Source organism: Aspergillus nidulans, chromosome VI, assembly GCF_000011425.1.
Source record: "Aspergillus nidulans FGSC A4 chromosome VI".
In the NCBI taxonomy this organism is placed as follows: domain Eukaryota; kingdom Fungi; phylum Ascomycota; class Eurotiomycetes; order Eurotiales; family Aspergillaceae; genus Aspergillus; species Aspergillus nidulans.
The window spans coordinates 1,537,083-1,558,772 of NC_066262.1; the positions used below are offsets into that span (position 1 = coordinate 1,537,083).

A 21,690-nucleotide genomic window follows, 5' to 3' on the forward strand; every position below is an offset into this window, starting at 1 on the left:
ATGAGAATGATTGTCTGTTTTGTCGAAGTTTTGTCCTTGTCCAGACCCAGTTTCTAGGACAGATCTCGATGCTGGTTGGCGCATTGGTATACTTGTTGGGGGAGTAAAACCAAGGCCAAAAATCCAGAACAAGCGAGTAGAACAGCAACTGGGAGTGATAGTGAAGGTGGAATAGTGTTTCCCAGAGTGATGCACGTAAAAGAAGATACTGGAGGCTCGACTGGGACGGATGGGGTGACAGTTCGGGTCGCAGAGTTTTTGGAGGGGTTGGCCGGAGATAGGGTGGCCTGAGAGGGCAATATTTGCTTAGTCCAATATTGGCGCTCGCAGGATGGTCAAAGTCATCTCCTTCCGGGATGGGATTAAGCGAAGTACTTGACGAAGACCGGTAAGTCCCTTGGGGCTTGGGGTACCAAATGGTCTATCGATCTGACCCTTGATGACCGGCGCGGAGAAGTCGGCATATATCGGTTCACGGTCAACTTGATATCCGCGTACACCTGTGGTCCTTCGGCATCCTGCAGCACTCGGACATTTTGGGACTGGGAATCTCTGGATTCCTGTGACTCCTTTGAGAGTAAAAGGGAGATGAAAGAAGAGGGGAAAGAAATTTACGATGACATAAAAAGCTGACAAACAATGATAGGTGTGGTACTCACGCTCTGAATTCTTAGGTTCCATTAAAGCCGAATCCGACGCAAGTGGGCGAGACTCAAGGTCTCCAGTGTTGACATCAACATTTTCCTTATTATCCGTTCGCACAGTGTCATGAGTGTTCTTTTCAACACTCTCTTGCACTTCTTCGGTCGCATTGTGCTCCGCCCTTCGAGTGGCACTTCGCGTTCCACGCCTCGCACCTTTGCGAGTTTGAGGCTTTGCAGTTGATGTAGTCGAGGTGGCTTTTTTCGTAGTGGTCTTCTTGGTAGTGCGTGCCTGGGTTTTTGACCGAGTCGCTGGTTGTGTTGTAGGCTCGGCAGGCTGTTCAGAAGTAGGTTCCTGGGAAACAGCTCTGGAAGCAGACCTCGTTGATCTGGTAGTACGACGAGTAGCGCGTTTATTGTCATCGAGGGAGACGAAGCCACCAGGTGAATCTGGCTGAGAACGGGTACGCATTCTGACTGTATATTTGTGTTTGCGCGATTAGACAAGGACTTCGTGAAATATCGCGACAGAGAAAGTCAATGAAGAGTAACTGTGATAAAACGAGGTCCGACTTGCGATTCAAGAGCTTTAGCTAAGAAGGGGAAATGTACATTGAGAGATTTGCTTGGCAGATTTGGAGCCTGAAGATCGGGGAGCGCGTGCGGAAGATATAGAATGAGAGAAGAATTTTAGGACACAAAGACTCCTCAAAGGTCCTGATACAATCTTCTATGGTTGCGACATAGACTGCTGGTGCTAGCAAAAGTTTACTCACCTTCGGTAGGATGAGATGTTGAAGTGTTAGAAAGCAGATGAGATGAGGTTGCGGAAATTAAGTTGTGAGGGAAAATTAACTTGGGGAAGGAGGTGCCAAGAACAAGTGACATGCCGGCAGAACCCAAACCCAGAAAGCGGTCAGTACTGCACTTTATGATCTGTTTTGGCCCCGGCTCCACCCTTCATAAAACATTCGGTAGATTCATAGGCTGTCAGTGCAAAGTAGTTCGTCCGTAAGGAAAAGGACCTTATCATCATCTTATGTGTTAATTTGAAATAAGGATGCTCATCGATTAAGCCGGGTTTAGATTCCTGGAGAGGCCCTCCATCAGTGTCCAGTCACAGCATTAGTCGATCACTCTTGTTCCTAACTTCTCATTTTGAACGTTGCGGTTCAGCTAACATCACCATTGTGGGCTACCAAGAGGAAATCAGACGTATTGCTGGCTCTGAGGATGAATTATACGGAGGTCCACTCATGGCAGCATACGAATAAGACGGGGCGATAGGCTGGCAGCAACCCAATTGGCTCAGTTTACGTGTAGAAAGAAATAGACGTAGCTTTCTTGCCTGTCTTTGTTATTAGGGAATGAACCTAGATATGATTCATATCAGGAGGTTGGTAGTTCTGTAAGCGCTATCACGCCCTAGCCAACTGCCTGCATTGGAAGACGAGGCTGGAACAGTATTGTTCGGTGCAGGTCAAAATTAGCTTTAACTGCCTGGCATGGATTTAGGGTGAGGACGATAAACTTAGATGAAGCAGCACCTCAGACTCAGCTAGCTACAGAAATACCTTCGAAGTCTATATTGCTGGCCACGTAGCTTCCCCAAGAAACACGTAACATACCCTCAGTGACGGCAGTTGATTGAAATTGTATCTATACAAGAAAGACGGAGAAGCAGCGTCGAAAGACCTAACACGCCAGAGGTCAAATATCGTAAAGTTACAAGCCAACGCTTTGTTGGAGAGAGATTCAGAAACAACTAATGTACAAACGCTTGAACCATTACATGCTAATCTCGCCTTTCCACGAAGCGTCTGACAACCCGAGCGTATCCATAAGATTCTTCCACCTTGGACCACCCCTTTCCTTCTTTCGCAAATATCGGAGTAGCTTCTGTCGCTTGTGAACGAGAAGCCGTAAGTTGCGCTTGTTGTGCTTGTCTTTGTTAGTAGTTTCCAAGTGTCTAGACAAATTCAGAATCTTTGCGGTAAGGATTGCGACCTGCACTTCGGGAGAGCCGGTGTCGGGACCGACTCGGGGAGTCTTTTGCAGATGAACGGTCGCTCCCTCTGGCGGGACAGCCGCAGGCTTCGGGGGCAACGTCTTGTCGGTGTTGTGTCGGCCAAAAGTCTCGATGCACTTCTGAATGCGAAGGCGCATTTGGTCGGCGGTGTTTCCGTTCCTGATATCAACGATTCGGCTGATTGCTTCGCGGGCATTTCTATCCTCCTCAAGGTGCCTTTCTGCACTTTCCTTCTCCAGCTGCGGGTCTGCCGTGGCTCTATTTGGGTTCTCGATAGGGGAGGTCAGGTGCTTGGAGTAATCGATAGCCTTGTCAAGCTCATCCGGAGTGATGAAGTGATTGGGGTGTGACTCTTGTGTACCGGCCTGATGAATCTTCAGGGCTTCAACAAAGGGTGTTGGTCTTCCGTGCACGGGATCGCCGAGAGAGGCGTTACGCTCTTCTGCGAGGGCTTGTTGACGGGATAGATTCGCGGCCTTGCGCTGACGCGATTGAGCCATCAAGAAAGGATCATGTCTTCGGCGTTCCCTCGATTCAGCGGAACCAGCTCTGGCGGACGTTTTGCTCGGGTTTAAAGATAGTCTGGCAAGCGGGCTCTGAACATGTGAGGACCCTAGACCAAGGGTGTCTCAGCATTGCCAATGATACCAACGAAAGAACAGCTTACCGGTGAATGCCTTGAGTGAAGGCTGGAAGGAAATGCGCGGAGGCATTGTGCAGAGTGTATCTTGCCGTTGGGATCACCAATGCTTCTCGACTTCGGACCAAAATCTCAATCTGAGGACAAATACGGAGTACGCTAGTCCAGTCTTGGTACACAATACACGTGACTCGGGACTCTGGAGAAGGCATGATGAGTAATCGAGAAGATGATGATGATTTGTCAACCCTAGGCTAGCCCTAACATTCACAAACCCGGGAAGCGAAATCAGCCATCTCCCGCGGAGGAAAAGTTGTCTTGTCTCTCGCGTCAGTCCTCTCTTCGACCTCAACATCGCGACAAGCGCCAGACGATTGATATATACAAATCGCCGTACTTTGCAGTATCAATCGCCCATCATGGCCCCTTCTCAACTTCCTCCCATTTTCAACCCCACTCCTCAGGACATTGAGATGCTCCTCGCAGCTCAATGCCACTTGGGATCCAAGAACCTCCAGGTTCACATGGAACCCTACCTGTGGAAGACTCGCCCTGACGGTGTCAACGTTATCAACGTTGGCAAGACCTGGTACGTTATTTGGAGGAATTGAGGGTGATATATTCGCGAAGTGTGCGGGTTCTAACTCGTGCACGAAAACAGGGAGAAGATCCTCTTGGCCGCCCGTATCATCGCCGCCATCGACAACCCTGCCGACATCTGTGTCATCTCTGCTCGTCCTTACGGTCAGCGTGCTGTTCTGAAGTTTGCCTCCCACACCGGTGCCACCGCCATTGCTGGTCGTTTCACCCCCGGTAACTTCACCAACTACATCACCCGCTCTTTTAAGGAGCCCCGCCTCATCGTCGTCACCGACCCGCGCACCGATGCCCAAGCCATCAAGGAGGCCAGCTATGTCAACATTCCCGTCATTGCTCTCTGCGACACTGACTCCCCCACCGACTTCGTTGATGTTGCTATTCCTACCAACAACAAGGGTCGTCACGCCATCGGTCTGATCTGGTGGCTACTTGCCCGTGAGGTCCTCCGTCTCCGTGGTACCCTCGCCAACCGTGAGGTTGACTGGGACGTCGTTGTTGACCTTTACTTCTACCGCGACCCTGAGGCTGAGGAGAACAAGGAGGTTGCTGAGGAGAAGGTTGCCAGCGCTGAGGATGTCGGTGCCGGTGCCATCGAGTCTGGCTTCGCTGCTGAGAGCTGGGATGCTCAGGGTGCTGCTGCCCCTGCTGCTTTCGCGGCTGCCGGTGCTACCAGCTGGGAGGCTGACGGTGGTGACTGGGCTGCCAGCTCTGCTCCCGCCCCTGGTGGTGAGAACTGGGCTGAGGCTCAGCCTGCCGAGGGTGCCAAGTGGTAAAAAGCTGCTTTTCAACCCGGCTATATCGGGACAGTTGTTGGGAGAGTGTGAAGAGAAGGAAAATCAAATATATTCCCCTGGCATGTCAATCCTAGCCTCTGTTCCGCAAATACTCAAAAAGGAAAAAGAAAAAACGGCAAAAGAATTACACCCGAAACCAACGTCTTTTTCTTCCACCCAATGGTATGCTGTCACGAATCATCCTCTCAGAGTTCAGTCCGCTTTACGTCTTGTTTCATGGGGAGGAATTGCTTGTTCAATGATTGACTCGGTACTTGATGAGGGAAAGATACCCAGTTGTTCTCATATCAGTGAGCTTCTGGGGGAAAGCCCTGTGCCGTCAATCCACAAGGTGGACTTGATCGTTACCTTGGTTTCTCCCTGTATGTTATACGTAAATGAAAGTGATGAAAGCTACCATTCGTATATTCTAAAACTGCATCGCAAACCGTAAGAGTAGTAAGAGCACACGGGCGTAGGCGCTTCATATATGTATACAAGCAGTCCAATGGGTATCAATGATCAAAATTCTTGCATACACCTTATCCACTCACATAACGAGGCACCCTCCCTCCGTTTGTCCGCCAGCAGCAGTAGTAGTCTGGTAGGCAAGTCTCGCAAGGTCCTCAAATGTCTGCGCCATGAGCTCCCCGGTAACAGCTGAGCATTCCGCATATCGATCGCAGCGAAGCTCCTGCGCGATTCTATACGTCTATATCAATGCTAACTGTTAGCCACGTGACAGGCGCCAAAAGAAGGGAAGATAGACAGGCGCATACCTCTTGCGGATATATAGCACCCTCCTCCTCCTTCCTCAAATCCCTCTTCAACCCCATCATCATAACGGGGATGCGCTCGCCTTCTCCCCGCTGAAAGTAGCGGATGATGTCGCTCCGCCACTGTATATTCAACACACGATACGCATCAGCTACAATTTTTTTTTTCTTTTTCGCATAACTTTATAGACGCAACGGACTGGTTTGTGGTTTAAACTCACCCTTTTCAAACCATCCAACGTCGCCCGATTCGAAATATCAAAAGCGAGGAGCACAACGTCCGGTTGGAGCGTCGTCCAATGCTGATTCGGACTCGCCGTGTCGTAAATCTCTAGCGTGAAAGATTTCTTGGAGAAATTAATCTCATAAACGAACGGTTGGTCGCTGTCACGAAGGATGTCTATTGGCTCATTGCCTGTCTTTCCGTTCCTAATACTTTTAAGTCCCCTGCGATGGGTTGTTAATTATGCCCGTTCCCGGGTGTAAGAAGGAGATGAATGCCCATTCTCAGTGCTAGGGAAGCTTGTGGTGTATACGCACGATAGAAAAGTCGACTTGCCGCACCCTGCGTCGCCGAGTAACAGGACTGTGATTGGAGTTTCAAGTACCTCCCTAGATTGTGGGTTTGTCATTGCCGGCATGTAATAATCACGGACCTTTGGTGATCCTCAGCAATCCGTCTTCCTCTCAAATATTCACAAACTATATTTCATTGACAGTAGAATGCTGCTTTACGATAAATTCTCGGTGAAGCAGACATCGGCCAGGATCGAGCATGGCCACAGGTAACTTTATCTGAGCTAAGACAGCTGATAAGGATGGCCCACTAACCCCATCTAGCATATTTTGTATATTGCGGCGGGCTCCCAACCAGGCTCAGGAACGTACAGTAGGTATGAATATGGGCATAGATATTAGATTAATGAACTAGCCGGGGCCAGCTGCCAAGGACATCCTAAATAAGAGAAATTTTTCCTACATTATAACCGCGCCGACAAGCTCAGCACCTCGCCCTTTCCGCAAATCGCTGGGCGAAGCATAACCTCAAAAGCGAGAGCGGGATAGCTAGTGACCGAATGAGTATCATAAACTACCTGCAAGGTCAACCGTTCACTTGGGGAGTTTCTAATGCCCAAATCTCGAATGTATTAAATTGTTTCTATTTGATTTCAACGCCGAATTATGGATAAAATATCCTACTCGATACCCATTTTTGGCTCATAACAGTCAAGGGGGATAGCCGTACGGGTATCTTTAATGCAGCACAAGGAGATATATGTTCTCAATTACATAGCTTGGGAATCAACTTAAAGCACAAGCCTGAAGCGTAGGCTTCGCACTTCCCAAAATCTCTTTTATCTTATCGGCGCCTTATCTTATCGGTAATAATACGAATACAGCTACAGTAACAATGCACCGCAAACTGGGGCAAGATTTTTCTCGGAGTCAGAGCTGCCCGAGCGAAAGGTTCCCGACCAAGACACGCCCGACATCCCTCACGAACACCGGGGGATGTGGAGATTTCAGTTGAAACCCCTGTTCGTCTTGTCTCAAGTCAATCCAAGCCGTATATTCTGCCGACATCGCCACTTGGGCCTTTCAAAACTCGACTCTCTTCGTGCAGGTATCATGTCCGGCAATGCCCCCCCCCAGGGCCCGCTCGCAGGCCAGAGTCAACAAGCGCAGAAAGAACAACAGCAGCCGGCTCAGATACAAGAGGTTCAGGAACAGCAGAACCCGGACTACTCAACTTGGAGTACGACCAGCCTCATTGAACGGATTACAGAGTTAGAACGCCAACTGCATTCCCGGAATGCGGAATACAAACCCGCGCCATCCGCGTCCACCTCCACGCCGACAAAAACGCAAGCGCATTTAGACAAACAAAAAGAAGTCCCTAGATGGCTCGCGACGGGAAAATATGACCCCGACGACATTACGCACACCCCGGCTGTGCGACCTCCTAAACAACCGAAGAAAATGGACCCCTCACAGTACAACTTCCGCTTCATCGCATTAAAATTTGCATACCTGGGGCAGCGATATCAGGGTCTCGAGCATGCGAACAACAATCCAACGGCTTTGCCGACGATTGAGGAGGAGATGTGGAAGGCGCTCATGAGGACGAGGCTGATTTTCCCAACGGATATGGGGGATGAGGATGTTCCCGATCGAAAGGCAAAAAGGAAAGAAATTGAGCCGTTTAACATTAGTTGGGAGGGGTGTGAGTACTCCAAGGCGGGAAGGACGGATCGTGGAGTTAGTGCTTTTGGCCAGGTTATTGGGCTTAAGGTTCGCAGTGCTCGGCCGAAGCGAAAGGAGCCAAAGCCTGCTCAAGTATCGAATGACACTGCGGAAACTACACGTGAAACGGTGGCGGATGAGGACTGGGATGATATTGCGGATGAGCTACCCTACATCAGCCTGCTGAATAAAGCACTTCCAGAGGATATTCGCGTGCTGGCATGGTGCCCAAATCCACCAGAGGATTTTGATGCGCGTTACTCCTGTCGTGAGCGTCACTACAAGTATTTCTTCACGCAACCCGCATTTTCCCCGACACCGGGCCCTCTTGGGCTTCTTCCACGGAAGGGTGATGCGCCTCCAAAGTATCGAGAGGGGTGGCTAGACATCGATGCTATGCGTGAAGCTGCTAAGTATTTTGAGGGCGTGCATGACTTTCGCAACTTTTGTAAAGTTGATACAAGCAAGCAAATTGAAAACTTCGAGCGAATCATATATCGTGCCGACATCGAGCTACTTGATCCCAGGAACAGCCCGTTGGGATACGTGAATCGGCCGGAATTCAGCGCATTAAACTACCCTGACACAGATTCTTTGACCCAGAAACCTGCAGGCTCAGTGCCTCCTGGATGTCAGGTATATGTGTTCAATCTGCAAGGCTCCGCTTTTTTGTGGCATCAAGTAAGACACATGGTTGGCATTCTCTTTCTTGTTGGCCAAGGACTGGAGTCACCATCAGTCGTGCGCGAATTGCTCGACGTGACGAAAAACCCGCGCAAACCGATGTACGAGATGGCATCTGATGCCCCGCTAGTTCTTTGGAATTGCGTCTTTCCAGCAAAGGACAGTGAGACGCGAGAGGATGCCCTGGAATGGGTCTACGCTGGAGATACCAGACAGGCAAGGAGCGAGTACGCCAAAGGGTCGGGGAAATACGGCGTGGGCGGCGTGGTCGATGACCTCTGGGCTGTTTGGCGGCAACGCAAAATGGACGAAATTCTGGCCGGCGCACTGCTAGACCTAGTAGTTCAACAAGGTGATCAGAATGCTATGCGAACCGGAAACATCAAGAATCTAGAGCGTGAAAAACAGAATAAGGTGCACAGAGTCTTTGGTGGAGCAAACGAGGGCAAAGCTAAGGGGCAATATCTCCCTCTCGCGCAAAAGAGGAAGATGGATACTGTTGAAGTCCAGAACGCAAGATACCTCGCGGCAAAGCAGCGGAGAACGGACAAAAAGGACAAAGGGGGTGGAGCAGAATGATTTGTACATACCTTTGTAGAAATTTTAGTCACGAAAGAGCCTCGGCGTTCCTCGGAGCATGTTATCAAGAGCAAATTTCTGGATTCTTTATGGCTTTGAGTCGTACAGGCAATGCCGAGAGCCTCTCCAGACTTCTTCAAGTTTTGCCCTGTTCGGCAGGAGTTTCTGAGCATAATAGCATAAGCACATGCGTTTTCTGTAGAGGAGCGCATAATCGAGAGATTTACCGGGAAGACCACAACCACCTCAGGCTCCCCTACAACAATCACCGCCAAATAGAAGCGCACTTCGAACCCCTTGAAAGCCTCGTGTATGACAATGTCTTGAATTTCTGTCGTTGGGATGAACCTTGTCGCAGCCTTGGATAGATAAGTAGGAGAAGATGTGGATGTTTGAATGCCTAAACCGCGGATTACCAAAAGGGATTCTTCTGTTTCAAAGCTATGGTAAGCAGACCGCATCAAGCTGCGCATGACGGAGACGAACCTGTATAGCCTTTCTTAAAAACGCCGAATATGAGGACCATGCTAACAAGGGCGATGCCAATAAAGTTGTAGGTATCAGCAACACGACAAACGAAGGATCCCAGCGGACTAGACCACACTGCGGTCCAAGGTATAATGGGGCCGTCATGGCTGAAGAACGCTCGACGAAACCGCGCAGCATGTATAAGAAGTACGCCCGCGAGTACTGTCCCACGAAGAAGGAATTGGAAGTAGAAGAAGAGCTTTGCGGCGGTACTCGTATGCCTGGAGGCATTGGAAACCGTGAACGACGCCGTGGTCGGAGAAGGACGGCGCGATATAAGATGAAGAGGCATTTGTAGAGAAAAGATGATTCAAACGCTATCAAATCAGAAACTGATCAAGGCCATACGAGCCCTAATCCCCCGCCAAATAATCTTGTAAACTGATGATGGAGAAACGAACCTGGAAGCTGGAGCTTGTTGCGTCGTAGATCTCCTATCAGCTGCTAGACCATATGTGGCCTAGTGTTATCTGCTCTGTAACCTCACGGGGTGCACGTGATACCAACATCTCTTCGCTCCTGATTTGACACAATAATTGCCCAACTCTCGCTTGTTGCCTGACCTGACCATGCTGCCGCTCAAGGGGCTGGTAGAGTGAATTATGCCGTGGATTCCTAACAGGAATCTCCCAGGAAACAAACATGATCAGGATCAAGCGAGCAACCGAGAGATTCTTCGACCTCGGGCGCGGCACCCGCGAAACTGACACGGTCGCCTAAAGCACAGGAACAGCCATCAAATAACCCAAGATCGAGACTTTTGTCTCGGTCTTGTCTGGGTCTTGAGTATGGACAGACCGATAGACTGCTATATCATCTTTAAAGAACCGGGTTTTCTAGACCATCGACTTCAACTCGGCTGTATCACATATTAAGACCCAAGACTCCCAGGCCGCTAGCGAGTTCACGTACAGCTGTGCCCATGGTGGAGGCACTTTGTCTTCAAGGCTGAATCGCTGATCTGATCAGAGATGCTGGAGAGGAATTTTTATCTGCTAGAACGCAGGAAGATTTGTTTCCTGCTGTTCGCCTTGTCTACAAGGATAGGAGTGGCCACTATTGGGAACTTATCGCGAATTCAGGTCGCCTATAAAAATCTTCACGGGGTAAAAATGCAAACCTTTGTGTGAATCCGGTGTTCTATACTGACGTTCTGTAGGATCGTGTATGATGGGAAATCCCTAACAATAATGTGCATCACGTTGTCCTCAATCGTTGAAATCACCAACTTCGACAGTGCTGAAGGATCGGCTGTTTTGGAACAATGTGGGGTTCTCAATATATTGGAGATCCAGATAAACAGAGCATAACTTTACTGTGAGCCTTTCACCTGAACTCATCCCTGGTATGTCTGTCTACCGGGACGTTGCTCTGGGCTTCCGCGAAGCTGCTTCCTTACTGACCTTGAATTACAGGATTACTGGAGCTGGCCTGATACTATACCAATGGATTGGAAGAATCCTCCATAATGCAAGCTCTTTTTTTTGGTTGTTAACCAAACACTGGAAACCGGACCTGGACCCGGACTTGGACCTGAGCAATGAACAATACCATGGATTTCTCTTCTATTCCTGTTTCATTTGTCTCTTTTCGAGTCTTTTTTCACGTTCAAGTACTTATTGGTCAATTGAGACTGTCCTTGGTGTAATCCGCAGCTTCTTAGCCCTTTCGTAACAGGCAAAACAGCTACTGTTGAGTCTGAGAGATGATGGCTAACCGCATGCTGGACGTTGATGTTTTGTTTGGTGTTGTCCTCTGTTCCTTTACGTTGTGGTGTGCTTTCCTAATCCGTGGACGACGATTGCTCAAACTTTCGTCATTCCTGCGGGGTCCTTTGAAGACGAGGGGCCATGATACCGCTTATCCTGATCGGGGCGGTCTGAAACCTGAGGCGTCAACGGCAGAAAACCCGGTCTGCAAGGTCCACTAAGAAAGGCTTTTTTTCTTTTCTTCCATTACGGGCTCACACGACATCTTGATCCACTACATCTCATTCCATGTCTCTTTCGTCCTTGCCCTTGAAGCGTGTTCAAGACTCCCCGCCATGATCTAGTTTCTGGCTCTCCTTACTCTAGGACTTTCCGTTCCACATTTTGCTCGCCTCGCATCTACCGAGCTAACGTTCCCGATCGATACCGCCCCTCCAGAACACCCGCTTCTGCGGCTTTTCCCAGGTTTTCTCCGCCTCCGAATCGGCTACCCCCAGGGCCACTTGCGTACTTTCTAGGACATTCTTCTCATACCGACATTCTGGCAACTATGGTTCGAAATATCGTCGTCATTGGGGGCACTTCCCATCCTCAACTGACTCAGACGATTTGCGATATACTCGGGATTCCTCCAGCCGACGTGTTGCTGTCAAAGTTTTCTGTCGGTGAGACAAGGGTTGAAATCAAAGAATCCGTACGTGGAAAGGATGTCTACATTCTTCAGTCTGGTGGTGGAAAGGTGAACGACCATCTTTTGGAGTTGCTTATCACTATTTCGGCATGCAAAACTGCGTCTGCTCGAAGAGTCACCGCTGTTCTCCCGCTCTTTCCATACTCTCGCCAGAGTGATATTCCTTACAACAAATCGGGAGCTCCTCTAGTCAAATCATCGCTTGAAGGAAAGGGCGCTTCCAACGGGTATACCTTCGAGAGCACCCCTACAACCCCCCATCCCGGGAAGCTCGAGGTCGGAAACCCGATAAATGGAGTCAGTATTGATAACCTACAAAAGAGTCTGGCAAAGGCTCAGCTGGAGGAGTCTTCTGGTAGCCCTGTCAAGAAACGCCTACCCAACGGGCTTTCTCGCAGTGACACTATGGAATCTTTGAAGTCGGACAGCAGCAAGTCCACGCTTCCGAACGGCCTCTTAGATGACAGCCAAGACAAAATTAATAAATTTGAACCGCGTCCTGGATATAAACAGTGGGTGGCTCAAGCAGGTACTCTCGTGGCTGACTTGCTCACTTGTGCTGGCGCGGATCACGTTATCACGATGGACCTGCATGATCCCCAATACCAAGGCTTCTTTGATATTCCTGTTGATAACCTCTACGGCCGACCCCTTCTCAAGAACTATATTATGCGCAACATCGCCAACTACAAAGAAGCCGTTGTTGTGAGCCCAGACGCTGGTGGCGCCAAGCGGGCAACTGCGATTGCGGACTCCATGGGCATGGAATTCGCTCTGATCCACAAGGTTTGTGTTACCGATATCCTCACCATATCCTCCTAATATTCTTTAGGAACGCCGTCCCACGCGGATCACAGACCGTCAGAATGCAACTATGATGCTGGTTGGAGATGTTAAGGATAGGACAGCGATCCTGATTGACGATCTTGCTGATACGTCAAATACTATCACCCGAGCTGCCAAACTTTTGAAAAAGGAAGGTGCTTCGCAAGTCTACGCTCTGGTGACTCACGGAATCTTGAGCGGTGATGCGATCGACCGTATCAATGCCAGCGCTCTAGACAAGGTCGTCGTAACCAACAGCGTATCTCAGACAGAGCACTTGCGCCGATGCCCCAAGCTGGAAGTCTTGGAGGTCGGCCACGTTTTCGCAGAGGTATAATGCTCAACTACTTCCTTCGAGGAACTCTGACTGACAGTCTTCCAGGCTATCCGTCGCGTCCACCACGGCGAGAGTATCAGTGCGCTTTTCCAGTACGAGTAAATGGTCAATATTCACAATTCCTTCTCTTGGTAGCCCTTTGGCGTGAAAGATATGAGATGAAATACCTTCCAAAAGTAGCATTGAACTGAAGCCATATACTCATGGATATTTTTTCTATTTCATGACGCGATATATTCAAGACATTTGCCAATCTATGACTCATACACGTTCATGTCTTACCGCCAACCAGCTTGGCTTGAAGCCATTTTGACCGTTACAGTTCAGCCTCTCATGACAATCAAGATAATGACCTCCTGTCATGATGCACACCTTGGGCTCCGTTGTGCCTTTTCCGGCTGAAAAATCGAGCCAGCGCCAGCTCGTCAGTAGCGCACATGTCTGCCCATCCATTTTCTTCTCTTTTATTTTTTTTTTTCTTTCGTTTTCTCAAGCCTTCCATCTACCATAAGAATCAGGCCTGAGCACCATCGGCTCAGCGTTCTGTCCCTCTTGCTCTCGGTCAGCCCTCTTTCGTCGTTGACGACATGTATATAACATTTCGCGATCGACGACTAAATAAAAAGTAGAAAACACCTAACCTATCTCTAGACCAGCCATCAAGCTACGCATTTATCCGAATTGTAGCCAACAGACGGCATCATCCTTACCAGATCCTGCTGGCTCACTCAAGTAGTACTAGAAATTTTGATAACAAGGTAATGATGTAGCTCGGTTGTACCTCGGAATTACACCTCACCCCACCAGTTGTATTGCGAACCTACGTTAACATCTCAACTAAACCGGGCAGCCAATACCTGGTACATTGACCCCGACGTGACCCGTCCTTTGATATGACAAAACGAAATAGGTTCAAGCTCCGTCAATAGGCTATATCATACTGGCGCACAGGTCTAAACATCTGCATTCGCACATGGCATGGACTAGGCTTCAAACAATATTTTCCCATATGCAATGTCTAAATACAGATGAATGGGAGCTAAAGAGAAGGTCGATTCTTCAGAATCTAGGTTACGGCACGGCTAGCATAATGTAGGTACTATATCACATAAAAAAACTCCAAACGCCTATAAGATAACAGATTCAGTTGCGGAGCGGCACATATACGTATGACGCAATAGATCGATACGCTCGTACAGTCGGGTAATATTAAGTAAAAACAGAAATATTGAGGACGTGGCAGAAGTGAGTCCGCTGGTGACGGGTTGTGGAAGATATGAAGATACAGGCTAAACGAACTCAGAAGACGGATATGAAATTTCCGATTCTCTCCTTCTGGTTTTGGGCAATACACTCAGAGATCCAGGTGACATTGCGAATTTCCTGAACTTGTTAGTTAAGCAAGCTTCTAGAATAGCTGGATCCCTCACCTGTTCCTTTAGCCGCATCCAGGCGTATACTATAGCAGGAGTAAACTGTCGGGTGAAAACGAGCTTGCTCATCTCCATTTCCTTTTGATAGAATAAATCCTCCAGGCTCTTTCCATCAGAGCCACCCATGCCGCCAAGACCACCTCCGCCTTGGGTGAGACCGACGGCATCGAAGAATGCCTTGTAGTCCGCGGATATACTGACGGCCAGCGAGACAGCTTCAATATCGTCGGCCCGAGAAAGCATCAGTGACCCTTCGGGATATAATTTGCCGAATTCGGGGTAGAGCTTCCTCCGCTCAGGCTTAGAGAGCTCCGTGCCGAAAGAGTTCAGTGTGATGTTAATAGCACGTCGATCCGCCTCGAATTCAAGAATTTCCGCCATTACTTCTTGTGTTGGCGTTCCCTTGAAGTCTGGATGTGTGGTGACAAATTTGTAGAAGTCTTCCAGGTAGTTCTTGTACAGTGTGTTCCGCACAATCTCAATGTTGAGTTCGTCCAAGTCCTGGTGGCTTAGGCTGCCCTTGAAAAAGCCAGCCAGCGGAGTTTCGACCAGCACAGAGTTATATAGTTCTTCGATATTCGTCGCGACGCACAGTACGGGTAAGGTTTCGAACCATCCAAGGGGGTGGCACCGCTCCAAAAGCTCCCGAGTGTCACGTTCGTGCAGCGTTCCGGTGATGAGTAAAGCGACGTTATCGATCATATAGCCGTATGTGAGGTACTCTAGGAATCTTGCGGTAGACCCTGTGGCCTGTGCGAGGAGGTACCGGAACTCGGCAACAAGCTTGTCGGTCATCTTGCCAGCCAGGGCAGAGGTGGAGGGGTTGGGAGGAAGAGCTCCGAGAAAGTCGCCATATGCAGGAGCCAGCTGCAGTTTAACATCTAGATAGTTGTTAGAATAGATGAATCAAGGACCGCAATTCAAAAAACGTACCATCAATAGTCTCACATTGTGTCAGATTTGAATAGTGTTGCCCGTTAAGCAAGCTGTTCCGATATCCACGGACAATCCCCTCGATATAGCTGCAAGACGTTAGCTCTCCGTTCTAAATACGGCGTATAGGTCAGCTTACCCGCTATTGACGTTGAAAAAGAGGCCCTCCATTGTGTGACTCTAGCAGATCAGACGGCTCTCCGCATCGACATGGAGAGCTCCAGGTGCTGCTGTTCTTTGGCCGGCCAGTTTTACGTAAGCCATTACACCGCCTCACATACTAGCCACAAATGCGGGCCACAAGCCACAGCAGGCGCTTTTTCTGCACTTTTTACTGACAGCCAAAAAAAATCCTCCAGCAGCACGCTCTCGGAGGTTCGAATCCACGGTTGCCCACACTTCGCCAGTCCCTCCCTTCTTACTCCTGGCCGCTGCCCTTTCTTATTTTCAACACCTGGGAGTCGTGACCGCACACAATGACGCTTTTCATCCTGACCGAGACGAGTGCGGGCTATGCCCTGCTCAAAGCTAAGGACAAGAAGCTTCTGAAGCGAGACGATCTTGCTACCGAGGCTTCTACGGCAGAGGGTGTTTCCAATCTGTGCGTTTATCCCTGTCATTTTTTCTGTCTTTTCCTGTTGAATCTCTTGTCCTGTTCAATCGACAAAGTTTTTCCGTTGCGTCTAACATTCAAGATAGGCTCAAGCTGAAGAGCTTCCAGAAGTTCGACAGCGCCACAGCAGCCCTCGAGGAAGTCGCCTCTGTTGTTGAAGGAAAGGTCACCCCTCGCCTGGCAAGCCTTCTTGATGAAATCAAGGATGAGAAGAAGGTCTCACTGGCCGTAGCTGATCCTAAGTTGGGTAGGTCTGATCCCCGCTTACATACCGACAGTGTAATTGACTTGCCGCTGCGTAGGAAATGCCATTGGCAAGCTTCCCGGTCTTGATATTTCATTAATTGCCGATTCCACAACGGCCGACATCTACCGTGCCATTCGTGAACATCTGCCTACGCTGATTCCTGGTCTTCTCCCCCAAGACATGTCCACCATGTCTCTGGGTCTTTCTCACTCTCTTGCCAGACATAAGCTCAAATTCTCTCCCGACAAGATCGACACTATGATCGTGCAAGCTATTGGTCTGCTGGACGACCTTGACAAAGAACTAAACAACTACGCTATGCGTGTGAAGGAATGGTATGGCTGGCATTTCCCTGAACTCGCCAAGATCCTCAACGACAACATCGCCTACTCGCGACTCGTTCTTAAAATGGGTATGCGGTCCAATTTTGAGAACGCCGACCTTGCAGAGATCCTCCCTGAAGAAATTGAGGCGGCTGTGAAGGCCGCGGCAGACAGGTCTATGGGTACAGAAATCAGCGAGGATGACTTGGAGAACATTCAGGCCCTGGCTGAACAAGTCGTTGGTTTCTCTGAATACCGCTCCCAGCTTGCCGGCTATATCACTGCCCGTATGAACGCCATCGCCCCTAACCTTACCGCTCTTGTCGGTGATCTTGTGGGAGCCCGGCTCATCGCCCATGCCGGTAGCTTGACCAACCTCTCCAAGAGCCCTGCCAGTACTCTTCAAATTCTCGGTGCCGAGAAGGCTCTCTTCCGTGCTCTAAAGACTAAGCACGACACACCCAAGTACGGTTTGATCTACCATGCCTCTCTGATCGGCCAGGCGACTGGAAAGAACAAGGGTAAAATGGCGAGAGTGCTCGCTGCGAAGGCATCTCTCGGTCTCCGTGTCGACGCCCTCGCCGAATGGGACGACGATGTCACCGAGGAGGACAAGGCTGCCCTTGGTACAGAGGCCCGGTTCAACCTGGAGCGCAAGCTGGCCGCATTGGAAGGCAAGCCCCTCAAGCCTCGTGGCGTTGCTATTGGTCCCGACGGCGCCTCTGCCCAACCCGGCAAGTTCAACATCAACGAAGCTCGAAAATATAACCCTGACGCGGACGCCGTGGATCAGGATAAGGCTACTCCTTCCAAGAAAATGCTCGTTCAGGAGGTTCAGGACGAAGAAATGGCTGATGCTGATTCCGACGAGGAACCCGCCGCTAACGGGGTAGACTCAGACTCTTCTGACGAAGAGACGTCCAAGAAATCTAAGAAGAGCAAGGGCTCAGAAATCGAGAAGCTAGCCGAGAAGGCCGGGCTAAGCGTCAAACGGTACAAGCGCAAGCTAGAACGCGGCGAGATTCAGTTCGACGCCGCCGGTAACCCCAGCGCCATAAGCAAGAAGGACATCAAGAAGGCCAAGAAGGAGGCCAAGAAGGAGGCCAAGAAGGCGTCCAAGGGCGATGACAAGGAGAAGAAGCGCAAGCGATCAGACGAGACCGAAGACACGGACGGTAAAAAGAAGAAGAAGAAGAGGGATGATTAAGATATCAGAAAGCAAAAAAGTTCAAGGGTACTATGTCTTTTTCCTTCTTCTGTATGATATCACATGTGCCATGTGGGTTGATTTTCCAGTGATTTATTCTCCTTGCTCTCTTTTTGATCTAGTGTGCAATGTTTGGGTGGCATTAGGATGGGAATACTTTTGGTCCCTCCCGGCGCATTGATGGTGCTTCTTCGTTTATTTCCAGTTAATACAAAGCAACTGTTGGATTCATCTGGGCACCAGTCTACCAATACCATTGGCATGCATAGACACTCTTAACAAAGCCTCTTCGTATACGCTGACGCCCAATGCTCAACCACTTCCACGGGGCCCTGTATGTCCCACATCTGCAAGCAGCGGAGCAGGGATCCCACAGTATCAACGAAGCCAGCAATCATATTTCTGCATACTCTCCAAATATTAGACAGAAATTTTCCAGCCTTTCCTTCTCGTCGGTCTTATCTACGGCGTGAGGGGTTACGGAGCTGTTGAGAGATACGGTAAAACAGTGATATCACTACGCTGAGCAGGGGCGCACAGCTCAGCCAGTTTGAGAACTGGGTTTCGGATCTGTGTATATTATACATATCCTTTTTCTTAAATTTATGGCGAGGTTTGTTGTCCACCTCGTAGTCAACGCAGCACCATAATACACCGCCTACTACATGAGCCTCCCTCAACTTAGTGATACTGCCAGCAAAACCTCACAGTTTACTTTCCACCGCCTAATTTTTCCCTCATCTTCCCCTCACGAATCACCACCAGTCCTTCAGCAGTTGCTTGATGAACACATCAAATTTTCAATTTCCTTGCAGTCTGACAAAGTTACCTATTATTCTAACACAATGCGGGTTAGTAACTCATTACGCCCATCACTCCATCCCACCACATATTCCAACCGATCCAAACTAACGAGCACTAAAAACAGATAATAAATCCCCAAGATGCAACACTAACAAATATCGAAGTACTCTCATACCTCACTGCAAATCCGCCACGACGGCCCCCGACCGCTCCACCAGGCGTTAATCAGAAGCATTTCATTCCGAGCCCCGACTTGCGCGACCACAATACCGTCGTCAAGGAGATCCACAACTACGCCAGCCGTCTTGCACCGCATTTATTGCGCTACCCAACATCTTCAGCTACAGCTACGTCGAGTAAACCGGGATCAGGGAAGGAAAGGAGGAAGGATGCGCTTGATCATGCGCTCAGAGAGCTTGTCACTAGATTACAGCCGTACGGGCTGACGAAAGGGGAGGTCCTTATGATTGTTAATCTGGGGGTGGGAATATCTACTGCTGCCGGTGTCGCCGGTGCTGCGGCTGAGGGTGGGGTTGAAGATGGGTTTGAGGGAGTGGGAGCGGAAAGAATGGATGTTGATGAAGGTGATCCTAAGCCTGAAAATGGGGAAGGGGTCGAGCAAGAGGGGGCTGAAGGTCAGGTTGATGGTAAGGCTGATGGAGAGGGAGGAGAGGGCGAAGGAGATGCAGGCGACTACGGTGCTCTGGCGTTGATTGATACAATAATTGAAGAACGCGAGCAGAGATTGAGTGATGAGAATGTGGTGGAGATTTTGGCGATCGTTCGGGAGACGTTGGGTGCCGCTACCTCATAGCCAGTTTATTATCGAGGGACTGACGACGGGATGAGCGGGGTGTACAATATGACTGATACCTTTGTTATGTATATACTGCGTCGGAGTTAGGGTTACGGATATCAAAGGGAAAATTGAAGTAAAAGTACCAACAGAGTATAATTCTCGTCAATTTGGAGCTACGTAGTGCTCGCATCTATCTGGTATCTTTAAAAAGCAACAGAAGGAAAAGAGAAAGTACCCATGAACCATACGCCAGCCATAATATAACAGAGTAACACAGGCAGACAGCCTAACGCCAAACATGCAGCTCACCATGGGTGTTAAGCTGATAAAATATAGCAGTAAAAAATCCTTCAAAGTCCGTAGACTAGAATTCCCTCCCCTTCACCAGATTTCCCCACTGGTTATAAACTGGTCCACCATACTCGCCTCCGTCTTCCTCGCCAAAAGGTCCAAGACCATCATCGAAAAGGTCCCTCTCAAAACCTGAGCAGACTTCTGGATAGTCTATCCACTCGCCCTTATCTGTCCAGACACCGCCAACGCCACCGCGCACATCCCAGAAGTTCTGGTCCAGCAGAGCATGCTGCGCCGCATCAAAGCCCGTTTGTGAGCGCATGTACTTGCGCAAGAGAGCGCGAGCCCAAGGGGCGTACCACATTCTCGACCACCACGTGTCACGCACGGTACCCTTGTCTTTTGCGTTCATATGAATGAGAGCCGGCACTTCGGCGGAGTGGATGTTTGTTAAGAGAGGAATATTACTCCATGTCCGATTGGCTGGGAGTGCGTCGAGGGTGTCGTTCCAGGGCGGGTTGACGTACTCGTTCTTGCTATATTTCGGCTGCTTGAAAGGATTGCCGAGTTTATGGTCGGAGACGTCGTCTGGGAGCAACAGGCGGCTTTCGCGAGGGACCCGGTGCTCCGCTTGTACTGTGGATGTTTTGGAGACGTTATTGTAGCGCAGCCACTCGACATCTTCTTTCGCGTTTACTGTATTGAAGAAGAGACGCGATTCAAAGTCCACGCCGATTCCGTATTCATAGCGTTGGCCAGGTTGAAGGTGTGGAGGGACAATAGTGATGTTTGTGGCCTCGGATATTCCAATCCATCGATTTAACAGCTCTTTAAAGCTGTTTGAGGTTCGACGCCGTTCCAGCTCGCGCACGTATTCCTGTCGACCATACATCTGCGTCAGGGCCAGGTAGTCCCCGTCGACTGCGCGGTGCTCCTCAACGAACCGCAAGACCTGCGCGTAGATGAGTTTTAGGTCGGCTACCTGCCCAATAACCGCGCCTGGCTTGAGCCACCGCGGGCGGGTCAATTGCTCCTGTGTGTCCGTTTTCCACCCATAACTATCCGGCGGGAGAGTCGACTCCGGCACACTGGCACAGCCGGCATCGTCTGTCAGGTTATGAAAACACTCTTTGCTTGCGGAGAAAATCACGCGCTGCGAGTACTTCTGGTGTGTTTCCACGCCATCCTTGCGGAATGGTCGATCCACCGTAACCATACCGTACCTCTCACGTAACTTCGCATTCATTTCCCGTAGCAATTCCTGATACCGCCTGACTAGAACCTCTGGCGGCAGCTGGAAGAAAATGTCGAAGCCGTCCACAACCAAAACAATGTCATGATCCTGGAGGCGCGGGGTGTACGCCAAAAAGTTATATATCCCAGTAATTCTGTCAACCATGTAATCATGTCCGGCCGATCCCGCTGGAAGTTCTCTCCCATAGCGCACCAGCGTTGGCGGCGGATAATTTAGAATCATGGCCGAAGTCAAGGTACGGCATAGGCCTGGGTTGCTGCGGGTCGCGGGCAGGACGAGATGAAACGATGCATTCGTCTTCTGCAGATTATTCGACAGTATAAAGGTATCATTGTGATCGTAGGCAATCCGGGGGGTTATGATCGTGGCGTCTTCAGGTCGACCGTGGAAAGGGTGGTACGAGGGGTATTGAAGCCAGTGATTGACCTCCGGCTGAAGAATCGTCAGTCCTTAGCAGTCCCACATTTGCCATTTCAGAGGGCTTACCTCGCCCGGAGACCGCATGAAAAGAAATATCAAAAAGAAGCATCCTGCGACTGCGAGAAGCAACCGCGTCGGTCGCGGCCGTGGGCGAGGATAGTAAGTCTGCTGCAGGAACCGCGTGGCGGACAATCGCCAGGAATTGTACTGGTCAGCCCAGGGACCAGGCAAGTGGTTGTCCAGGCCGCTCAGGAACCCGCGCAAGGCCATCTGGAAACTCAGCTGTGCGTTGCTGGGAGCAAAGGG

General features: G+C 49.9%; 10 protein-coding genes across 10 annotated transcripts, besides 1 other annotated feature; 5 read left to right on the forward strand and 5 right to left on the reverse strand.

Annotated features, from left to right (window-relative positions):
• Nucleotides 1–21,690: part of a sequence feature (contig 1.51 915..1114266(-1)) that runs on past the window's edge.
• Nucleotides 307–1,113, reverse strand: ANIA_03174 (uncharacterized protein; the record flags this gene model as incomplete). Its single annotated transcript, XM_655686.1, has 2 exons — nt 307–500; nt 660–1,113. The coding sequence occupies 2 exons, from the start codon at nt 1,111–1,113 to the stop codon at nt 307–309; spliced, it is 648 nt and encodes a 215-aa protein (XP_660778.1).
• Nucleotides 2,430–3,417, reverse strand: ANIA_03173 (mitochondrial 37S ribosomal protein MRPS28; the record flags this gene model as incomplete). The annotated part of the gene is made up of 2 exons (XM_655685.2): nt 3,338–3,417; nt 2,430–3,283 (listed from the first exon to the last, which is right to left on the reverse strand). The coding sequence occupies exons 1-2, from the start codon at nt 3,381–3,383 to the stop codon at nt 2,430–2,432; spliced, it is 900 nt and encodes a 299-aa protein (XP_660777.1). The 5' UTR covers nt 3,384–3,417.
• On the forward strand, nt 3,644–5,082 carry rps0 (40S ribosomal protein uS2). Its single transcript, XM_050612532.1, has 2 exons — nt 3,644–3,899; nt 3,972–5,082. Exons 1-2 carry the CDS (start codon nt 3,730–3,732, stop codon nt 4,681–4,683), a joined length of 882 nt encoding a protein of 293 aa, XP_050468443.1. The 5' UTR covers nt 3,644–3,729; the 3' UTR covers nt 4,684–5,082.
• ANIA_03171 (putative Rho-like small GTPase) lies at nt 5,114–6,100 on the reverse strand (the record flags this gene model as incomplete). Its single annotated transcript, XM_655683.1, has 5 exons — nt 5,114–5,165; nt 5,238–5,395; nt 5,463–5,582; nt 5,681–5,906; nt 6,000–6,100. 5 exons carry the CDS (start codon nt 6,098–6,100, stop codon nt 5,114–5,116), a joined length of 657 nt encoding a protein of 218 aa, XP_660775.1.
• ANIA_03170 (pseudouridine synthase DEG1) lies at nt 6,889–8,966 on the forward strand (the record flags this gene model as incomplete). The annotated part of the gene is made up of 1 exon (XM_655682.2): nt 6,889–8,966. The coding sequence occupies exon 1, from the start codon at nt 6,972–6,974 to the stop codon at nt 8,964–8,966; it is 1,995 nt and encodes a 664-aa protein (XP_660774.2). The 5' UTR covers nt 6,889–6,971.
• Nucleotides 11,462–13,424, forward strand: ANIA_03169 (ribose phosphate diphosphokinase subunit prs3). Its single transcript, XM_655681.2, has 3 exons — nt 11,462–12,680; nt 12,727–13,050; nt 13,102–13,424. The coding sequence occupies exons 1-3, from the start codon at nt 11,754–11,756 to the stop codon at nt 13,156–13,158; spliced, it is 1,308 nt and encodes a 435-aa protein (XP_660773.1). The 5' UTR covers nt 11,462–11,753; the 3' UTR covers nt 13,159–13,424.
• Nucleotides 14,268–15,593, reverse strand: ANIA_03168 (H(+)-transporting V0 sector ATPase subunit d; the record flags this gene model as incomplete). Its single annotated transcript, XM_655680.2, has 4 exons — nt 14,268–14,439; nt 14,487–15,370; nt 15,423–15,511; nt 15,562–15,593. 4 exons carry the CDS (start codon nt 15,591–15,593, stop codon nt 14,356–14,358), a joined length of 1,089 nt encoding a protein of 362 aa, XP_660772.1. The 3' UTR covers nt 14,268–14,355.
• On the forward strand, nt 15,794–18,107 carry nop58 (RNA-processing protein NOP58). The gene is made up of 3 exons (XM_655679.2): nt 15,794–16,023; nt 16,122–16,282; nt 16,338–18,107. The coding sequence occupies exons 1-3, from the start codon at nt 15,899–15,901 to the stop codon at nt 17,810–17,812; spliced, it is 1,761 nt and encodes a 586-aa protein (XP_660771.1). The 5' UTR covers nt 15,794–15,898; the 3' UTR covers nt 17,813–18,107.
• On the forward strand, nt 18,658–19,430 carry ANIA_03166 (uncharacterized protein; the record flags this gene model as incomplete). The annotated part of the gene is made up of 2 exons (XM_655678.1): nt 18,658–18,663; nt 18,741–19,430. The coding sequence occupies 2 exons, from the start codon at nt 18,658–18,660 to the stop codon at nt 19,428–19,430; spliced, it is 696 nt and encodes a 231-aa protein (XP_660770.1).
• Nucleotides 19,780–21,654, reverse strand: ANIA_03165 (glycosyltransferase domain-containing protein; the record flags this gene model as incomplete). Its single annotated transcript, XM_655677.1, has 2 exons — nt 19,780–21,396; nt 21,451–21,654. The coding sequence occupies 2 exons, from the start codon at nt 21,652–21,654 to the stop codon at nt 19,780–19,782; spliced, it is 1,821 nt and encodes a 606-aa protein (XP_660769.1).